The sequence below is a fragment of the Anoplolepis gracilipes genome, chromosome 5 (assembly GCF_047496725.1).
Source record: "Anoplolepis gracilipes chromosome 5, ASM4749672v1, whole genome shotgun sequence".
In the NCBI taxonomy this organism is placed as follows: domain Eukaryota; kingdom Metazoa; phylum Arthropoda; class Insecta; order Hymenoptera; family Formicidae; genus Anoplolepis; species Anoplolepis gracilipes.
In genome coordinates this window covers 1,767,508-1,789,084 of record NC_132974.1, presented here as the reverse complement: position 1 = coordinate 1,789,084, position 21,577 = coordinate 1,767,508, and the positions used below count along the sequence as shown (strand labels likewise).

At 35.8% G+C, this 21,577-nt stretch overlaps 3 protein-coding genes across 9 annotated transcripts in view; 2 read left to right on the top strand and 1 right to left on the bottom strand.

Moving 5' to 3' along the window:
- The window catches only part of LOC140665768 (peptidyl-prolyl cis-trans isomerase-like 3), a 902-nt gene extending 713 nt beyond the window's left edge, over positions 1-189 (bottom strand). The window contains exon 1 of the mRNA XM_072892275.1: positions 49-189. Within this exon, the coding sequence (XP_072748376.1) occupies positions 49-51 (3 nt within the window). The 5' untranslated portion in view covers positions 52-189. The remainder of the gene's footprint in view (positions 1-48) is intronic.
- LOC140665758 (sarcosine dehydrogenase, mitochondrial-like) overlaps positions 1-953 on the top strand; it is a 6,638-nt gene extending 5,685 nt beyond the window's left edge. The window contains exon 16 of the mRNA XM_072892249.1: positions 128-953. Coding sequence (XP_072748350.1) covers positions 128-183 — 56 coding nt within the window. The 3' untranslated portion in view covers positions 184-953. The remainder of the gene's footprint in view (positions 1-127) is intronic.
- On the top strand, positions 812-21,577 carry Nocte (no circadian temperature entrainment). Of its 7 annotated transcripts, none has more exons than XM_072892245.1 (20): positions 812-953; positions 2,121-2,268; positions 2,516-2,764; positions 3,045-3,201; positions 4,238-4,477; positions 6,533-6,613; positions 6,707-7,005; positions 7,115-7,622; positions 7,710-8,420; positions 8,755-9,191; positions 9,367-10,923; positions 12,661-14,595; positions 15,160-15,354; positions 15,455-15,763; positions 15,858-16,043; positions 16,127-16,262; positions 16,351-16,695; positions 16,882-17,027; positions 17,377-17,644; positions 17,730-21,577. In XM_072892245.1, exons 2-20 carry the CDS (start codon positions 2,176-2,178, stop codon positions 17,882-17,884), a joined length of 8,007 nt encoding a protein of 2,668 aa, XP_072748346.1. In that variant the 5' UTR covers positions 812-953; positions 2,121-2,175; the 3' UTR covers positions 17,885-21,577. The 7 variants fall into 7 exon arrangements, with proteins under 7 accessions (XP_072748346.1, XP_072748344.1, XP_072748345.1 ...); XM_072892243.1 differs by having other exon boundaries at positions 4,217-4,477; positions 8,758-9,191; XM_072892244.1 differs by having other exon boundaries at positions 4,217-4,477; positions 15,175-15,354.

Genomic DNA, 21,577 nt, shown 5'->3' with positions numbered 1-21,577 from the left:
ATACAAAAGTACATATAATACGTATTAGGGATAATTTAAATTACATACCATCTTCGATATTTTCACAGTGTAAATTACACACTCAGAAAACGGAAGCTAACTTAACGTGAAACAATTTCCTCCACAGCAGATTTTATTTTCTCTCATGCTACGAGCAGCCATGAAGAAAGACGGTTAGAATGAGAGAAAGTGTAGAAAGTGCATCTGCGATGCGTGAAATACGTCGGAGTCAAATAACATCTTTAATGAGACTCGAGGAAAATTTTATGATGCGATTTGCGTATTAAAAAAAATATATACACATGTATAAAAAAAAATTAAAATTTTCCATTGACGTTTGAAAAACATCGATAAATTAATGAAATTTCGTTGGGAAAAAAAATCGTCAACTTGAGTTCCATAGTGCGAATGAAAGGAATTTCCGTGGGAGCGCCACGAGCGGCCATAAATGCGTACTATTTGCGTGCGTCTACTCTCTTGTCGCACGCACAACGGATATAAGTGAACGGAATAGAGGATTATTCTTTGATCCTCCGCGAAGAGCGATCTGCGCGTGTCGTCGTGAATATCGTGTCGAGTTTGTGAGCGTGTGGGCCGCGTAAAGGGGAGGAAAAAAAAAGAAGAAAAAAGGAAAACCGCGCCGCGAGAGAATAGACGCTGCTATCGCCATCGTTGGCGACAGCGAAAATCCGCCGACGAGTGGCACGTCTGTGTGAGAGCGGTTTTCCTTGGTAAGCGTGACGTAATTGTATTGATCGCGCGCGCGGAGGAAGGGCCCCTCGAGAGTCGCGCATTCGCCATCTTGGACGAATTGTAGAGAAGAAGTTTCTTGTGTCTCTGTAGGCGCGGTGGGATCCGGTCGGAAGCGGTAATCCGCGTCGATCCGTGCGTTAATCTAGTTTTACTGGGAGTTAACCCTATTGTGAATTGGTAACCCATTTGGACGGACCAAGGTAAGTCCTTATTTTGTCAATATCCGCCAACGTCCGGACAGCGAAATCCTCCTTCCTACGTGGAGGATGCTTCGCTGTATCCCGACACTTTTCTTCCCTCCCCTCTCCCCGACCCCCCCCCCCTCGTTACTCTGCCCCTCTCCCTCCCCCTCCCCGTCCTTCCGCGGATTGGCATCTCCGCTTTCTTCGACGACGGGGTACCGTTATCATGACGAAATTACACGTTCGCGGCCCTTGATATCACGAAATTACTCCATCTACGACATGGCAAATTCAACAACATGATGCGTATTTAGGTATACGGCGCGACTGTTGTTTTGGGATATCGCGAGCTTTGACATCGCGCACACAGTCGCGAGAGTGAGAGGGAAAGAGAGGGAGAGAGGGGTTGGGTCCGGCGTTACTTGCCCCCTTTGGGCTTTCCATTCGTAATATTATCAGTGTCCAGATTTGGATTTACTAGGTAATAAATCGAGTTGTATTTTCGTCACACTCGAGTTCTTTTTCATTACCGCGCGGTAGCTTGTTCTAACAGCGTGACAGACAAAGCTTTTTCTCGGGCTGTTCGCCTCCACCGCTAATGCGTTGTAACGGATTGCGCGTTTTAGAAATTTCTTTTTCGCGTTATTCCTTCGCGTATTGCTATAATTACACAAATTATAATAGAATTGATAGTGCTATATCGTTATTGTAAAGTTTTGATCGCATGAAGCATTTAAACGAACAAAGTATTATATGCAATGATTGTCATTGTATTATTGTAAATCTTATTATAATGTACTTTTTATTCGATTACATGTTCTATAGAAGCATAGAAATGTATTGACAAATCTATTTACTACTCTAAATCTGACACATCTATTTAAATACATCTACTGTACGTGTACTGTTATAGCTCTTTTACAATTCTTTCACAATTGTTTTCTCAGTTTGAAAATTCTCTGATTTTCAATAAATAGTATTAATTACATTCATATTTAATTTCTAAAAATATGCTATATTCTCTAAAAAAAACCTCAAGATGTAAGTAACATATTGTATGAAGTTATATCTTTTATCACAGAAGGTATTATATTTTTTATCATAGTTTCTTTAAATTACAATTGTATTGCCCCCATTGATTAATTTTTATAAAGAAAAGATATTTAAATAACTTTCTCTTTGCAGACAAAGGGTTCGTTCTTTGGGTCTGATTGGTACTAAATGGTTGCGTGCAGACAGCATGTCTACTCTGTCAGGGATTGTGTCGAAGGGGGAGAAAGGAAAATCCAAGTTTCAATCACTAGATATCAATAGCTTGTATCGGGTGAGTAGGGTAAGTGTTGACTACATTTTATTACTTATATTTTTCTGAGAGATACTTTCTTTTATATTTTGTCTTACAAATTTGTTAATTTAAATAAAATAAATGAAATAATCTTTGTAAATAATTATTTTTAATTTTTATCTCTTTTCAATATACTTCATAAACAGTATTTTTCTTTCTTATATTTTAATATTTGGAAGATAAATTTTTCTATAATGCAAACTAGCTAAATATTTTCAACAAATATTGAATCTAGGGTGAATCTTTGGAACCGCATCAGCAAAAAAATACATTACCGCGCAAACATGGAATGCAAAGTCTTGGAAAGGTGCCTTCGGCACGGCGTCCTCCTGCTAATCTGCCCAGTTTAAAAAGCGAAACTAGCAGCAGTGATCCAGCTGTCAGTCTTGTGCCAAGTGGAGGAAGTGGTTGGGCTACTACTAAGGATTCGACATCGTCGACCACTACTACTACCACAGTAGTAACTTCACTTGATAACACTACTGTAAGTTATAAATTAATTCTTTAGTTTATAGAGAACATAATTATTTTAAAATTAACATTGTATTATCAATATTTTGATATCATTATGATTGCCATTTAAAGTAAAATAATTTTAACAGTTGTATTAAAGTAATTGTTTTTTGTAAAATTAAAAATTAAATTTCTTAATAAGAAAAGTTTATAAAAATAATGTTAATTTTTGTATTCTTATATTGTATATTATATTTATAATTTAAAAGTAGATCAATTTAGGTTATATTGAAGATAATATTTTTTTGCAGACTGTTTCTTCAACAGCACAATGCACAGCAGGAACCACTGTTTCAACATCTCTGCACTCGTTACTACCGGGACAACAAAATGTATCACAAGCTCCTTTTTTGGATCAAACAAACAACAAATCATCATGGAGCGCTATTATGAGCAGATCAGGAGATGGTGCGTAGAACATGTATACTCCATACACTATAGCTGTACTGGCGTGTAATGCATAACATTAATTAAGATAGAATGTTAAGGCTTTTAAGTTACTGTATTCATTTTTCATGTTCTCTATTCAAATTTTTGAATTTGTTTATTCAGAAGCAGGCTTAATTTAAAATAATATAAAAAAGATAGTCCTGAAAGTGTCATCAAAATTTTTTAAAATCTCAAATTTAAATCATATCTAGTTTAAAGTTTTTTAAAAACTTATATCTAAATCATATCTAATTATAGCCACAACTGCGAGATAAGAAAAACTTCAATTTTCTATAAATATTTGTGCTTCCTCCTACGAATAGGAAATATATAAGATCGTAGGCGGGATAGCACATGCAAGTCATTAGCATATATTATAATTATTGATTTCACATAAACTTTTGTTTTATATATATATATATATATACATATATATATATAAAATACACTAATCATTAGGATTAATAATCAGTATATTATATTGTTTATATACCTATTGTATCGACTATATATTATTAGTATATAATTGATACAATATTGTTTAAATGATACAACGTACCAATGCCGAGATTAGAAAGACATTAGAAATATCCAGATATATAGAAAAAATCTAGGTAGTAGCAATTTTAGTATGATTTTGCTACTTTATTATATAAATCATATTTGTGTCATATTATAATGATGCCACAGGATAAACAGTATTTATTTAAAAGAAAATTTATGGGGCATGTAAATGCATATAATACCATGAAACTTTAATTTAAATGTCCAGAGTTGGATTGATAAAGAACGATGAGATCACAATATAGTATAGAATGTGATAATAATTCTAATTCACATTCGCGACATATATTATATTCTTTTAATATCCATTTCTGGACGTTGGGCATGAGTAAAGTGTAAACGGAACGTCGGTGTTTTTTTTTTTTTTTTTTCTTTTTTTTTTTTCTTTTTTCTTTTTTCTTTTCTTTTGGGTAGCACAATTAATTGATAGGTACGCCCATTGTGGCAGCAGTGGTTGGTTACGCGGGGCTCGTGGGGGGCGCAAAGGGGGCAAGAGGTGCCCTTGGACTGAGTTTCCTCGCTCACCAGTCCCCGCAGTTCCAACACGAGTTTCCCAGTCTCAGCGGACAGCCTTCCGCCTCCGTCTCCACTCAGAGCCAGATTCAACAGTCCTCAACAACATCCAATGCGATCTCAGTCGCAGTCCATCATTCGTTACTGCAGCAACAGCCGTACTCCCACAACCACTCAGGTGGGGTGCTGTTTGCCTGTTGCTGTTAGATTCAAATTTTTATCTCTGCCAGTAGTGCTCTCTCTGTGCTTCTTCCCATGGTGGCTTTTATAAGATCGTACTTTGAAATTAAATGAAATTATAAGTAATAGAAGATGAAAGTTGCATAGATTGATATAAATATGTCAATAATAAAGACTGTGTGCAACAGAGATTTATAAGAATGCGCAATGCATGCGGATTCTTTATTCTATATTTGGTCACAAATATAATATATAATAAGTTGAGTAAATTGTACTTTGAGAAGTAGTAATTTCTTAACATTGGATGTTTAATGAAGACTACTTGTCTGTATATGCTTAAAAGGTATTAGTGATAGTAAAAAGTGAAATAAAATTAGAGAAACAAAACTAGTTTTACTTTGGAAAATTATATGATAAGAACTTCAGCCTCTTTTTTATCTAACTTTTTCTCATTATTAATATCTTATGAATCTCAATGCAATTAGAAACATTTGAAATAATATGCATATACATATATGCATATGATTTATCGAGAAAGATAAAGGTCATAAAGAGGTCATAAGAAGATCGTAAAAAAATCTGTAATTAAACGAAATTTGCAATCTCAATTGCATTTAATGATATTATATTTATAATGATATATAATGATTATAATGATGATTATATTTATAATTTCGCGACATTTCTATTTAATAACATTTGCATACAGCTAATGTGTCTAGTATTGTTTAATAAATATGAATTGTTTTTACACATATACAAATTTTGTGCACAATATTTCGTGTTAGTTGCTATTTTATAGAAAAGAAAATTTTTTGAATTTTTCATTAAGATGCACACACATATATATATATATATATAACATTTAAAATACTTTCTCTCTTTAGACGTATATTTAAAAAAATATACTACGATTATACTACTATTATACACTATTAATTATATTTCCTGAATGAAATTTCACGTTAAAATGAAAACTTTTATGGAGCCATCTATATTTTTTATCTTTCTATCAAGTTTTATAAGTAACTTTTTCGTGTGCGGAACAAATATATTTTTATATCATCAATAACAATAAAATTTTAAATTTGTGACTTCTCTAATATTTGGCGCAACTTGTTAAAAAATAGTTGATATGATGTAATTTTAGACATAGATGTTCTACATAGATGTAGAAGATTGATTTGATTATAAATGTTGATATGTATTATTATACGTTTGTAGAAAATTAGATTTAGTATTACAGTATGTACCAAGTCTTGCATATATATTATTGTTTATATGTGTTTTAATATTTATTATATAATTTAGAAAAAAAACGTGAAAACTCGAAATTGGTACATAATGTTAAAAGACGTGTACTTTTTATCTCTTTAATTGAGTGAATCTTTTTTAACAATTTAGGTGTATACTGTATCCCCAATTTCTTATTCTCATTTTTTTAACTTGCACCATGAAAAGCATTACATTATGACACTACATTTTGTTATGCGAAAGAAACATGTTACTTAGTCTTCTTAGATAAGTTTATATGCGTTTTTATCCAGAAAAAAATAATTTGAACAATATTATTTTATCCCTAAATATCATATATAATTATTATAGAATTATAATATTTTATTGAGATTAATTAATGGAATATTGGCAAAATTTGTAATTATTTTAATTAGATAGATATATATGTATAATTATATATATATATTTATCCAAAATGAAATTATAGTACATCAACTCGTATGATTTATTTTAGGCCAATAAATTAGATAATGATTTATTTTAGGAATATTCAAGAATTTAATTTTTTGTGTATTATTCACAGTTCTTTACTATATTCAGGACACTATCTGTAAAGCATGATATATACATGGAAAAGTTTTATGCACAGCCTGCGAAATAATCGCGTGCGAGCATGTGTGTATCCTGTTTTTATCATGTATCTCGTTAAATATCGATTCTTTCTTTATCAATATTGATATATTACTGTTATTATATATCAAAATGCGAAGTATGTTATTTGTCTATACATCAATTCTCTAATGAATGAATTATTTAGGTGGCACGCCGGGAAATCAACAGCAATCGAATCGAGAATTAAATGCGCAATACGGTCCAGGACCAAGCCTACGTCCACAAAGTAAGTAGTCTCTCGCAATTAAATGACAGTAAAATCTTTGAGTTTTTGAAAGTATATAATATTAATATTTTACGATTGTGTGAATTTTTGCAGCCGAAGGAAGTTGGATTCAAGGCGGAAGTCGCACGGCAAGTGGCGCAGCACCAGCAACATCAGCTGGTCCCGGAAATGGGAATACTCCGGGGGGCCAGGGCCTCCCTTTAAATATACCTGTTTCAGGAGGACACACCCAAGAGGGACCCGGTGGAGGGCGGCAGAACTTGGCCCAATCGCCCAACATGGGCGCGGCCCCGGCAGGCCAGCATAATTCCGTAAATAATCAAGGCTCTGCGCCTTCTTCTGGTCAAATTGGGCCGAATCTGCATCACTTTCGGGGACTTATCCCGCCATTTGTACGTTTATTTTTATATAATCTCTTGAAAGAGCTTGACTTTGTGTAAATTCTTTTCTTTTTTCTTTTTTTTTTTGGTTTTGCGGTAACAAAATGTATAATCTTTTTAGATGTATAGATCAAATTTTCCTGGTGGATTTCCTCCGCAATTTTCATCAAATTCTGGATCCAACAGCCCCCGACCTAGATTTAATCATCCCCTGGATCGATTTCCACCTCCTCAACGTGAGCGTGTACCCGAGGAAGAGATTCTGACTAGACCTATTATCAAGGAAGAAGATCTTACTCGTATGGATGATATTTCACGTGATGCAGGATGGGCTGCGCACGATGATATTGATTATAACCAAAAATTGGCCTTTAGCGACGATGAACCTGAACCAGAAACATCGAAAAATGATGAAAAAAAAGATATCAAGGAGAAAAAGAGCGACGATAATGCGGAGGAGAAGGAGAAATCTCGAGACAATCCTCGAGACTCGAAGGAACTTCGAGAACCGCCGCATCGTCCTTGGACTCAACCTTCTATGAATCGCGATTATCGTGGATCAAATGGCGCGAGTGGTAGTGGAGGCTACAACAATCAATCACAATTGCACTCTGTACATTCTTTGAGAGGTTAGTTCACTTTCATTAACAAAAAAAATGCCAAACTCAATGATCTATTCAAGCCTCATTTATTACGCATATTTTCATTACAAATAGGTGTCGAAGACGACGAGACGTGGAACGAAAGACGTAGAATCAAAGTTGAAGTTGCGTCCGTTGTCGAACGTGCACGGTTGCGCAAAGAAGAAGAAGAAAAACGTTTCCAAGAATCGACAAAACAAGCGGCAGCAAAAAAATTACAGGACTTGGAGCAAAAGATGAAAGAGAAACAAGCGAAACACAAAGACGAGGAACGCACACAGTCGGGCGAATCTAAAAGCTTGATCAGTGTCCCACCTGTACCTCTTCCTATACCTGAATGGGAAAGGGAGAAAGAGAATAGGGAACGAGAGAGTAGAGAACGAGAGCGTGAAAGATCTCGTACTTCGTCCGAAGGAAAGGATGAGAAAATTATTGCATCTGGACGCGAAACCCGCGATAATCTTGCGAGAGAAAGCCGAGATCAAGGACTGGCGGACTTTCGTCAGAATGATCGGCAGACTTTCTTACGGCAACAGGACACAGTGCGCAGTGAGCGCGAAAGAGAACGCGATCGCGATCAAAGAGACTCGCGAGATCGCGAACAACCGGCATTTTCTCGACATTTTCAGAATAATTTACCACCTAGATTTCAAAAGCAGCAAGCAGAGAGAAGCGGTGCAAATTTCAATCGAATTTCACCCAATGCGGAAAGACCTGCTTCGCAATCTGTTCCATTCTCCCAGCAATATGATCCTAGCAGATGGCTTCATAATTACAACTCATTGAGTAAGTTTTTAGAATGTAAAATCACTTTTACATTAGAGTTGTGTGACATTTTATCTTAATAATGGGATAATTAAATTGTAAAAAGAGTAGTCTTTAAAATGTTTTGTTAAAAAAATTAAGCAGATATATATTTAATAAAGATGCAAAAATAACTCTATTAATTTTTGAAAACGAATTTTTAACTTGACGAGAGAAATTCGATGTTTAATATCTTAAATATAGGTAATATCTAGTGAGACATTTTTACTTGCAATTAACTGTAGTCTTTCTCTTCTCTTTTGAACTTTTAAACTGTTAAAGTATTGAAGAAGCTATACAATGAAATTTGTATTAGTAGATAGTAGTATGAAGCAGTCCATGCCACCGCAACGTCGTAACAGAACTGATTCTGACGCATCGGTACCATTGGACGATGAACGGCCTCCGTCTCGAGATCATCGCAGTGGTGGTGCGCCGCCATCGAGGGAGGATCGTTATCGGCATTCTTCGCATCGATCCTACGACAGTCGCAAACCCGGCGGTTATTACGATGAATATAACCGTAATTTCAGAGATTACGATTATGACGATAGACATTCTCGTGACTCTTGGGAACGTGAGAGACATTTTGATGATAAAGAACGAGATTCGAAAGACAATTTGGACTCGAGAGATAGTCGAGACAATCGTGATGGCAAAGATTCTCGTCCTACCAGCCGTGATGCTCGAGACGTCAGAGATATACGCGACCGAGATAACAAAGAGAAGAAGGATTATGATAGTTATTCAAAGGTAAATAAGATAAATAAATAAGTTTAATTAATAAATAAAAAAAAATTAAATAAAGTAAATAAGATCAATTAAACTTTAAAATAAAATCAATTAAAATTTAAAATAAGATCAATTTTTGTTTGCAAGGCATAGATTACGCTTGTATCTAAATTGGTAAAATTTTTATTTTGCACAGGATTCTTTCGATGAGCGAGAACAAAGGGAGCGTTCCGAAAGTTCAGAGTGGCGTGAAGAACGTAACGCGGGACAAGACAGACAACTGGAAAGTCGTCGTGATGCGCCCAAGGAAGAGCGCAGCGAACGCCCACAAAGACCAGATTCGCGCGACAGTCGCGCTTCCAGAGAGTCGAAAACATCTTTACGCGATGACGAGTTGCATAAATTACGCGATTGCAATTCTTGGGTGAGTGAAGTGTCCGATTATGAGGAAAAGAAACGAGACTTGTTATATCACGAGGAAGTTAGGGAAAGAGAAAGAGATAGAAGGCAACCGCCTGGTCCAGTTACGAAAGAAAAAATTGAAGCCGATGAATTGAAGAACGAGAAGCGTAGTCTGACTCAATTGAAGAGAGGCAGTTCTGATCTTCAAGATAAGAAAGATCAGCCAAAGGAAAGTTCTATCGAGACGAAAAAAGATACAGATGTGTGGAATAGAAAAACAGAGCGCTCTTCAGAAAGCAGACAGATTGAGAGAGGTGATAATTCACCAAAGGCATGGGCCGACGCAATATCGCCAACTTTTGAAAAAGAAGAGGAAAAAATAGCAGAGGTTACTAAAGAAAGCAAAGAAAGTGATGAAATTAAGCAAAATTTATTGGATAAGCCAACTTTGGAGAAGAGAGAAGAAGCTATCGAAGATGTTAAAGAGCAAGTCAAAGATGAGAAGCGAGAGAAGAATACACGTAATAGAACAAGTAGCGGTAGCTCTAATTCTAGAATTCGTGAATCTCGTGGCGGACGTCAGTGGGGAGGAACTTTCAGTGTTTTCACTCGTTGGCGTGGCCCGGAGTCTAGAGGACGAAGAGGCGGGCCACGACCCGCTGCTGGTAAGTCTGGAATGTCCGCAAAAAGCGGTTCCTATGGGCATACCGATTCCGAAAACAGTGCTGATGAGATATCCGGCTCCACTGAATCTGGAAAGGAGGACAAACGATCCGCTCGCTCTCCGAAGCCGTCCCAGAAAGTCGAGAAGGAGGAGCGCAATCGCGAGGTGTCAAGACGAGATGATAAGCGAGGCACCGAAACATACTCTCAAGCGCGCAGTGAGAAGAGAGGGTACGACGGAAAACCCAGCCATGAGGCTTTCGCACCGTCAGGCGAACCCTCCCGTCGTGGTAGAGGTGGTGGTTTTCGTATTCGAAACACGGCAACGGGTGGCCGCATGGAAGGTTATGGACCGCCGTCCAGCAAGAGTCCATTTTCGTCGGAACGTAATGCGGACGAGAAACATCAACAAAATGCCGGACGGCAAAATCCGTCGACCCCAACCTCCGAGAAAGAAGCAAACCTTTTGCAATCCGCGCCAGTCGAGTCTACTGATGACAAGATAATCGCGAAGCAACAGGCGCTTACGGCGGGTATTACAGGCAGACGTAATAAATCCCCGAGTCAACAAACTCAACAGGCCTCTAATAAACAAGAAGCGAATCAAGTCGCCAATGTTCTATCCCAAAAGACGCAAATACGAAAAGAAGAGTCGCGTTCCAAGAGAACTCGTAGTGGAAGTAGAAGAGTATGTATAATTTCATATATTTATTTCAGATTTTTAATTATTTAATGTTTTATACATAGGCTTAGAATCGGCCATCTATTAATACATATATATCGTTCACATACATTCTTTTTTTTTCAGTTTATATAAGTAAAATATTTTTAATACAAATCTATTATATAGAAAAAAGTTGAGTTATACAAGATTCGATATAAATATCTTAGATATACAGTCGTAGACAAAATTAAGTGGACATGTTATAAATCTTTACAAATTAAGTGATTAATATTTTGTATTGTAGCCTTTTGCTTTTATTACTACTTGTAAACGTCGTGGCATACTTTCAACAAGTTTTTCAAGATAATTTTTATCGATTCTTTGAAATTCAGTTGCAATTCGTTTAGAAACTCTTCTTTATTATGGCGTTTCTTTAGTGGAATTTCTGCATCCAATAAACTCCACAAATTTTCGATTGGGTTAAGATCCGGACTTTGTGGAGGCCATTCGAGAACTTTTATTTTATAATCCTGGAAAAATTGTTACGTTTTCTTTGCTGTATGCTTCGAATTATTATCCTGTTGAAATGTCCATTCTTCAAAATTCATTTTTAGAATTGACTTTTCTAAGTTTTCATTCAAAATGTCAATATATTTTTCTGCATTCATGATTCCATTGATACTAAATTTCCAACCCCATACCACAAAAAACAAACCCATATAATTATTGAGCCTCCTCCATACTTGACTGTTGGTAAAACATACTACTTTTTTAGAGCTTCATTCTCCACATATGCACTCTTTTTTTTTTTTTTTTTTTTTATTTAATAGCTCAAATTTACTTTCATCGCTCCATATTACTCGTTTTCAAAATGATAATGGTTTATTTACATATTTTTTTGCAAGAGCTAAATGTTTCTTTTTATGTATTTTATTAATGTGTGGTTTATATCTAGCTACACAACTCTTTAAACCCCACCTCTCTTAATCTTCGTTCCACAGTAGTTGAAAATATATTTAATTTTAGTTGTTCAAACGTTTCGCAAACTGCAGTTTATAAAATTTATAGAAAGTATTTAGAATATAATACTGTAGAAAAATTTCGTCGAGAACGTCGCACAAATGCATACAATGATAGAAGAATTGTGAGGGAATCTCAAGGAAACCCATCGACAACATCACAAAACATTGTTGAAATAACCTAACCCAATCGAAAATTTGTGGAGTTTATTGAATGCAGAAATTCCACTAGAGAAATCTGTCCACTTAATTTTATCCACCACTTTTATATATCCACCTTCGGCTAAAGAAGTTAGCCACTTACCTTTCTCATTTTCACCACACTTTTACTAGACAAAATTTTTAAACGAAAAATAAAATCGAGAAGCAATTAATCATGACAATAATAATGCAAATAAAAATAGAAGACACAATAGTAACACAAATATTCGCGAAATGATTTCTCCCCTTGTACATATTTGTAGAAGTTGTAATTTCGCTTTTCATATTGTTTTGATTGTATTGCTGATGCAGGCTGTAACTATCATCAACATCGCCGCTTTCAAAAAGAGAAGAATTTCCCATTTATTTGCGAAATCTAATTGTTTCAGATTGCAAAAATAAGTTAAGTTATAAAATAGCCGAATAATATAACGTTTCGAAAAGTGCAGTTCATAAAATTTATAAAAAGTATTTCTCGCGTATATTTAGTTGTTTCTTTTTTAATAGTAATAATGTAATAATGAGCATTTTTATGTTTTAGGGAAGAGATACTCGTGAAGCTCGTTCACGTGGCAGTAGCAGCAATGTGTCGAAGCAGCCCCAATCGGATGTAGGTAATGAGGATTGGGAAACTACGTCGGAAAATAGCGAAGAGCATATAGAGGATCACAAGGACTCGCGTAACAGTCGCAACAAGCATTTTGGTGGACGACCTATTCAAGCTACAAACCAGAATGCTATTGGTGCAAATCCGCATTCGCGTAGGAGCGAACAATCTGCGACAAATGCCAGAGAGCAACGTGAGAAAAATCCCAAGTCTTCCAATCCGGCGTCGCGAGCCCCAGGAGCGGAGAAACGGAATCTGCAGAACGCCGGCTTTGGGGCTCAGAAAAATCACAATACTGATGGCATACCGCCCTTGATGCAAAATACGCAGATACAGAATGGCGGAAGGTCTAGAAGTCAAAGTTCAACTAACAGCGGCGCAATCTCAAATAAATCGAGTAACAAAGATAGTATGGTTAATCGTATCGATGAAATAAAATTGACCGATCCGAACCTCGTGAATCAAGCGCTAAACGATCTCAGTAAAAAGAATCAGATAACGAAAGATAAGAAGCTAATGGATTCAGAAATGGAAGCCAACAGCTGCACCGAGGACACTGCGAATGCGACAGCAGAGGATAAAGTAGACGCCGACGGTTTCCAGGAAGTACGTTCTAAGAAGAACGTGAAAGAATCGAGACATAATCAGAAGGAGGAAACGAAGCCGGTTAAGAGAGACAAGGAGAAGGAACGCGAACGCGATCGCTCGAAATCAAAGTCGAACGGATCGCAGCAAGTTTTACAACAACAGGTACAAAATATTCCACCCTTGCTTGGTCAAAATATTCCTCAACCGGCAAACATACCTCAGAAGCGGGAATATGACAACAGAAATTCCAGAAATCCAAGACTAGCTCCGCGTTTCCAACGTCTGGTGAAACAACAGCAACAGCAGATGTGTGCGACTGATGCGAGTGACATGAATAAGCTAAATAGTTCCGGGAACAATTATGCCAAGGATTCGTCTAGCAATCCTGCGCCACCACCGACGGTCAATGCTTGGGATAAACCTTTTACTAGCCAATTACGTTCGAATTCTCCGTCCGCAGTTCCTACGGACATTCAGCTGATGTCGAGTTTAACAACTCAAAACGATCACAGTCACGAAGGTAATGAAGCTAATTCCGGACATAGCAGCCAACGAAATTCTCCGAGCGGTGAGAAGACGGTGAAAAATCTGAAGGAGACTCTGACGGAGAAGAATGTCGTGTCTGATGTATCTTCGCCTCCCGTGCAGACATTGATCTTCGAGAATACGAATTATTCAAAGACCACAAAGACGACCGGACCAACGGATCTGGCGGTGAAGTCAAAGTTCTCGAATCATATTAAGACGCAACAGCAGCGAGCCGAAAAGCGTGCAGAAATGGAAGAAGAAGGCAACAGTCAGGTGCAACAACATCCACAGCAACCAGCGCTTTCCGTCGCTTTCCCCAATAAACCGAATGATCTGATAAAGGATAAGAATCAGGAACCTATTCAAATGCCATTATCGTTTAATAAAAACGAGGACAATGCTGACATGAAGTTGGACTTTACATTTGACTCGGATCTTTCACAATTGACGGAGGACAAGACTAAAAGCTTGGGCATGCCGCGCTCCATGCATATGACCGGCGGTCAGAGCACGATATCGCCATCGACCGCGGAGCTCAACCTGAAAATCGCATCCGTGAAGAAGGTTTGGGAAAACGCACCACCGATGCCGACTGTGGTCGAACATGAAGACGGCAGCGGTGTGGTTGGGAGCGCGACCAGCTTCCCGCAGGCGTTTGAAAGCGGCGATGTTGATGATAGTTACAGCCCGCATCAGCAATACAATCAAAACAATATGAAAAGCGAAATCACAACTTCTACAAATGTGTGCAAGGTGAGAAATCATTTCGCGAATATTTGTTGTTACTATTGTGTCTTCTATTTTTATTTGCATTATTATTGCCATGATTAATTGCTTCTCGATTTTATTTTTCGTTTAAAAATTTTGTCTAGTAAAAGTGTGGTGAAAATGAGAAAGGTAAGTGGCTAACTTCTTTAGCCGAAGGTGGTTATACAATCGATCACTTACCGATAATCAGTAGATGATTAACACAGTAACCATCATTTCTTATCGTTATGTTAGTATTATTGTAATTATTGCAGTTATCATTATCATTATTACTCATTATCATCATTTATATGTAATTATAACTTCTGTGATTATAACTTTGAATATCAGTTAGAAGACAAGGTATGTGCATTATTACAAAGAGCATAACCTATTCACATTTTCACCAGATTTTCTCAAAACAGATCCGGAAACAATTTTCTTTTTTAAAATCGACGAATGTGTTTGTTAAAAATGGCTGTTTACATGATGTATATAGCAATACATACTTAATATTGAAACATATGATGTCCCTTGTGGGAAAATGCTGACTCTTTGCCTGATGCGCAGCTGGTTCCCCCGCAGGTGAAGCCGCAGCAACAATCTTCGGGGAGCAGCGGTACGCAACCGGGATCTACCGTGCCTGGGCCAAGTCCCATCGGAGCCGGTCAGAGTCCTATTGGTCACCCTCCCGTTAGTCTTCAAGGTCCTCTAAGTCCACCTCCATTCAATTCTACAGGCCAGCCCTCACACATCAACTATCAGGTGCGTTGATGAGTTCTTATTCTCATTTATTATTTCGAAAATAATGATATATGTAAGACAGAACAGAAATGAAAAAATGGTCTTATTTTATTTTTTTCAGGAGTTCCCGCAATATCCTGGTTCACAAGCGGCGCAATACGGTGGCATGTCTGCCATACCGTCGCCACCGGCGGTATTATTCAACACAGGTTCGGGACAATTGCCGGCTCAAGCCGGCGGTTTATACGGAGCGTTTCAATTGGATCAAAGCCGATCACCGTTTACGCAGTACGCGCCGTACGCTCCATCCCTCCAGAGCTCGTTCAGCCAGCAAAACGTATACCTGCAGCAACCGCCACCGCCACCGCCTCACGCACCGAATGCTCCCACACCGGAAATGTATCAGAACAATTTGTCTCAATATCGCATCGTACGTGAATTTTATTTCTCTCATAACTCGTTCTCATTACTCAGATATTTGAAATAGAGTAGATTAATCTTTCGAATTATCTTTCTTTTAATAGACTGCGGCAGCTGCTCCCCCGTTTGGACAAAATCAACAACTCAGCAACAATCCTAATACAGTACTTATCAGCTCATCGTCAAATTCTCTGATGTCAGCGAGTGTCAAACCGTCATCTCAACCAATCGGAGCTATCGGAACTAAAGCTCCGCATTTCCAAACTCCATCTGCTCCTCAACCTAATCAGGTAAGATGTCATTATAAAGTTATTTTTGTAAAAATAATAATAAATTTAACAGTATATTTACAAAAATAATTTCTTTTTTTCAGTTGGCTTATATACCATACGATCCAAATCAAGTGCTTGGTGTGAGCGGCAGTTACTTGAACAATTCGCAACTAGTACAGAGACCTGGTCCAAATGTTCAAGCATCTGCTAATAGTTACTACAGTGCCACATCTGCCGGTAAGTAACGGTTTTATTCGTGAATTTAAGTATTGCACACGTTACTTTTTATTTAACATATTTTATTTGCTATTTCAATATATTTTAGATGTGTTTCCTGGATCGCAAACGGGCTTTTACCAATCTGGCGGTGCTACTCAACAAACTGGAACTCATTACGGTTTGCAAGGATTTGGCCAGCATAACCAAAGTCTGGCAACGGGTAACGCAACTCCTGTTGGTCTACAAAACTATGGCCCCAGTTTTTTGTCTAGTTCAGGATTGCAAATAGCAGCGGCAGCTCAACAATTTCGCAATCCCACTGGTGGTTTACCAGGACCAGGAAATGCAGCCCCGACATTTCTTAGTAAGCACCAACCGCAGGAGCAATCAAGACAATTGAAGAGCCCGTCGGGAAATCAACAAGATGTGCTTGCATCAGTTTTTGGCTCGAGTAAGCGCATTATTCAATTTTGTCAATTTTTAAAATTTTAGACTAATTGCTTCTTTTTTCTAGAAGTTTTATTTAAGTATCGAAATTATCGGATAAATTCATAATTTTTTTCTTCGAGAAAATTTAATAGTTATTATTTATTAAGTTTTTTTTCGAACTGCATTAGGTCAAATATTCTAATTTTAGCATCTCAAATACCGTCACCTAAATCGAGAAATTGCAAACAACAATCTTCGTCGCAACAACCACAGCCAAGTCCTACACAACATCACAAGTATCAACAATATCAGGGCGTTAGCCAGTCTGCTCTGGTAAGCAGCTACAATAACTACGTATGTACCATTTATTCATTAAAATTATCATTTATATATTAAGCATGCGTCTTTTTCTCTCTATTTCTCTCTTGTGAAAATTAAACATGTACAAAAATTATTTTCTATCAGTAAAGAAATAAGAATTAAATATAATGAATCTGTATGAAATCCTAGTATTATATATAGACAAAAATATACAATAGGAATATATAAGAACGGATTGTTTTTTTATAAAAGAATTTTTAAATATAATCTAATATCACAATAAAAGAAAAAATGTATACATTTATAAAATAATATCTGGTTATTTGAGAAATGACACGATATGTATATATTCTACAATCTACTCATACATATAAACATGCAGGTTTTGCAACAGAATGTACGTGGAATGGGTATGCCGCCTCGTGCTGGCATTCAACCATCGCAACAGCGTTACCCACCTCCAATACAACGACCTGTAGTACCATTTGCACCAGGCCCAAATCCGAATAATCCCACACAACAGCAGCCTGCTTGTATGCCAACGCAACAGCAGCAACAAACTCAAATTAATCGTCATAGACCAAATATACATCAGCAGCAGCAACAGCAGCGTAACATGAAGATGCAACAACAATATTACTCATCGCAAGGTTTGTAAACCATAGATATGTGTATAGAAATTATATATCTCTATATGATTAATATTTAATTAACAAATGTACCTTTTCTTTTTAGGAAACGTTAAGATGGATTCAAATGATAAAGCTGATAATCATAATGATAAGATAAATGATGGCCCCTCTGGAACACAGCCTGTAGGTAACAAGTCCAATGTGAACCAGCAAGACAGTGATAACAATAAGGAGGAAGTGAATCAGCAAAACGAGTGAAATACGTGAATATTTACGTGAAGGTGAACACACTTGCTCTTCCATTTGTGTGGAAAAACATCTTTCTTTGGTTAAACCTTTGATATAATTTCATCGAAAAAAATAAGGCAAAGACTGACGTGCTTTTTAATATCATGAGAAAAAGAGCACGCAGTGTCACAATGAAATTCGTTTATCTACGAAATCACGTGCTTATATAATCGACTATAGCAGTTAAATAGATGAATTAAAAATCTGATTTTTGTGCTGTATCGAAAAATGGAAACTTATAGGAAGATAACATTATTTATACGCACCTCTACCCGTTCTTTAGTTTTAACAATATAAACTTTTCGCCTTTATGCAGTCGGAAAGACGTTTATATTAAGCATTTCCATTATTAAATATAATATCGAGTATATATATTTATAAGAATGGCAACGAGTTAATCACGAGCAATGATTGATACTGCTACAAAAAGCTTGGAAAAAGTGACATATTTAAAATGTCCTGTGTAACGTTTAAATATTTGACTCAAGAAGAAATGTGTCGTCGAGTGAAATGTTTAGCTAATCGATCACAGATGCGAGTCAGATAACAAAATATTCTGTATCGTTATGTGTTAAGAATTCATAAGATTGTATCTGTGGAAGAGATAAAAAATAGACTTAATATATATATGTATATTTAAATATATATATATAGATATCTCTATACCCAGATCAATCCACGACAAATGATAATGAATTTTAGGATGCCTGATGCAGGTTTTCTTGATTGATAGAGCTAGGAAGATAAAGTGAGAGAGAGAGAGAGAAAGAGAGAAAGAAAAGGAAAAAGCAATTAGCAAAGAAAAGTTACAATTATGGCAATCTCGTATGTAGCATTGAAAGAACTGAAACAAGCGGTAATAAATCCTCCGTTTATTCAAACAATAAGAAATGGATTTACTTATCGATTATGATTGTATCCATGGATTGGATCTATGCATGACTGTCGCCCTTATGTATCGCGACAAGGAAAACCTCTATATGTATATTTGTCGATGATGCGAGATCATGGCGAAACTTGTGCGGAATAGGAAACCGTTGTTGATAGTATCACACAAATCATCATGATCTGGCTTTACTCACAACGAGTTTCAATCATTAGGTATATAAGATACTGCTTGTGAAGCGTGAAAAGCTGGATATGATGGATTACGTCGAGTCTTTTCACGTTTAGAAAGATTATGTTGGATCAAGCGAACCGCAACCTAAACTACTACTATCGCAACGTATGAAAAAAAAGGATTGTATATTCTCTGCTTTCGTTGCAGTTAAAGCTTTGTTATAAAGATAAAGCTCATGAAAAATAAATAGTAGTATTCACAGGAGCCCGTCGTTGCCAGATTTATTCAGCAAAGAGACAGTGTGGTGATGCCCATTTCGTCTGGTTTTCGTAAGAAACCTACAGCGTTGAAACAGATAGGGTATTAATTTTCAACAAAAACAAAATATACTGCCAGTCGTGCCGACGACCACTATTCTTGAACTCTGAGAATTTTTCATGTCGTATTCGTGATATGTCTGTATGAATAGTGAAACATGTGTTAGAGAAAGAGAAGACACTTCACATGTAGACTTGTTAAAAATTTAACACTTCAATGAATTTAGAAAATATCGATTAAGAAAAAGGACGAAGATTGCAATTATACTCCTTTGTATCCCGAACATCTTTTCTCTAAAACATTGTGGGAATTTTAAGAAAAACTACTAAAAGATGATTGTGTAATATGTAAATCGACATAATGGCAAAGCCACGACACTTAAATTAGAAACGAGGCTACACAATTCCTCTCGTGTTGTAAAGAAATAAGTACTTCGTGAAATCTTGTCAAGTAATACGGGGGCATACATACAATGTATACAATATTAAAAAAAAAGAACTATTGGAATCACGAAAAAAATGAAAAAAAAGCAGTAGTAAATACTTTTCTCTTGTGTTGTTTTAATTCTCTAGTATTTGTATGATGTGCTCTGTTCATTTATCCTTAATTATTAATTTTCTATCACCAATTGTATGCATATTCCCTCACGTATTTTTATATAAACATTGAAATGATGGAAAGCAGAATTTCAATGTATTTGAATCCTTAAAAAAACAATTATTGGCCATATTAGAGCACGATATACGAATACTGAAGAATCGAGTTTTCTATCATAAATATTATCGCGATGGCTCTATTACCACTTTGATCATCAGCAACTGGATTATTATCAGCAGCATTGTAACGGTAGTATAGGAGAGTAGAAGTAGCAGTGGTGATAGTTGGTGTTTGCAGTAAAAGCGATTATATAATAGTATTAATAATAATAGTTTTAATGAGATAATAGTAACTTTGCATATAATGCTGGTAATAGTAGTAGTAATAGCATATACTCGCAGCAGCACTAGCAGTAATAGTATTGAGAAATAATTATATCACAAACTATTCTTCTTACTTTTTAAATAGAATTTCTATGTGATTTTTTCAATATTTTTTAAATTATTAATACTTTTGTTTTTTTTAATGGCTTTTTGCTTTTTTATCTAAAATATTACATATAAGTATATTACGAAAAAGTAATTGTTATCATAACTATTATCATTGCTATTGTTGCTGAATGAGTGCCGTTTATCTTATCATTGTCACAATTTATATTACTACTTGTATATTCTATTGTTCCTCTGCTACTGCTATTACTATCTGTTGTAATATTATTACTGTTACTATTATATTGTCGTTATTATATTGTAATATGTTATTATTAATACTATTATTTCTATTATTATTTACTATTAATATTGTCGCTCTTATTAATACTATCACTGTATTGTAATTATGATTATTATTTCTCTTACGATTATTAATATTATTATTATTATTATTATAGATATTACTATTATTACCACTACCACCTGCTATTGCTGCTGCTGCTACAATTATCACTATTACTATTAGTACGACTGCTACTATTATTATTTTATATTGTTATTTTAATTATTTTTATTATAATTATACTATTGCACGTGTACACTCAGTGGATAATGAAGGTGAAGAACGTAAGCTAAAAAGAGTAAGTAAATGAAAAAGTATGTTTAATTGTATGGGTATGTCTCTCTCATAGGATATTCGAAAATTTTATTGAAAATATTAAAATCTGTTCAAAATAACATTCATTATATATAACTTAAATGCGAAGTGGATTTTGTTTATATCACAGTATATAGATCCGAGCTGATGGTCTGTCGTATTACAATAGTCACTCCTATGATATATGTGTGTGCTAAAATGCTTTAATGTACAAATTTTTATTATAAGATCGCGATTTTAATTTATAGGAATGCGATTATTTATTAGAGAATATGGTTTTTGCGGATCTTGTGCGTTTATCATAATTTTTTTTAGAAAATGAAAAGTTATCCTCTAATATCATATATGATCGTTATTATTGATGGCAATATTGTAAATTGTTGATATTTTAATGTAAAGAGACGAAGATTTCTACGTTTTCCGATATATTTAATGTTGTAAGTATTAACAGACGAAACCTTATAAAAGTAATACGACAGATCTATCACAGGGCGCCTGTAATTATAACGATCTGTAGTTAGAAATATGACGAACACTATACTTATACTACGTGCTAAATCGTGAAAATAAAATAGTAAACGGCACTTTGCTACTATTAA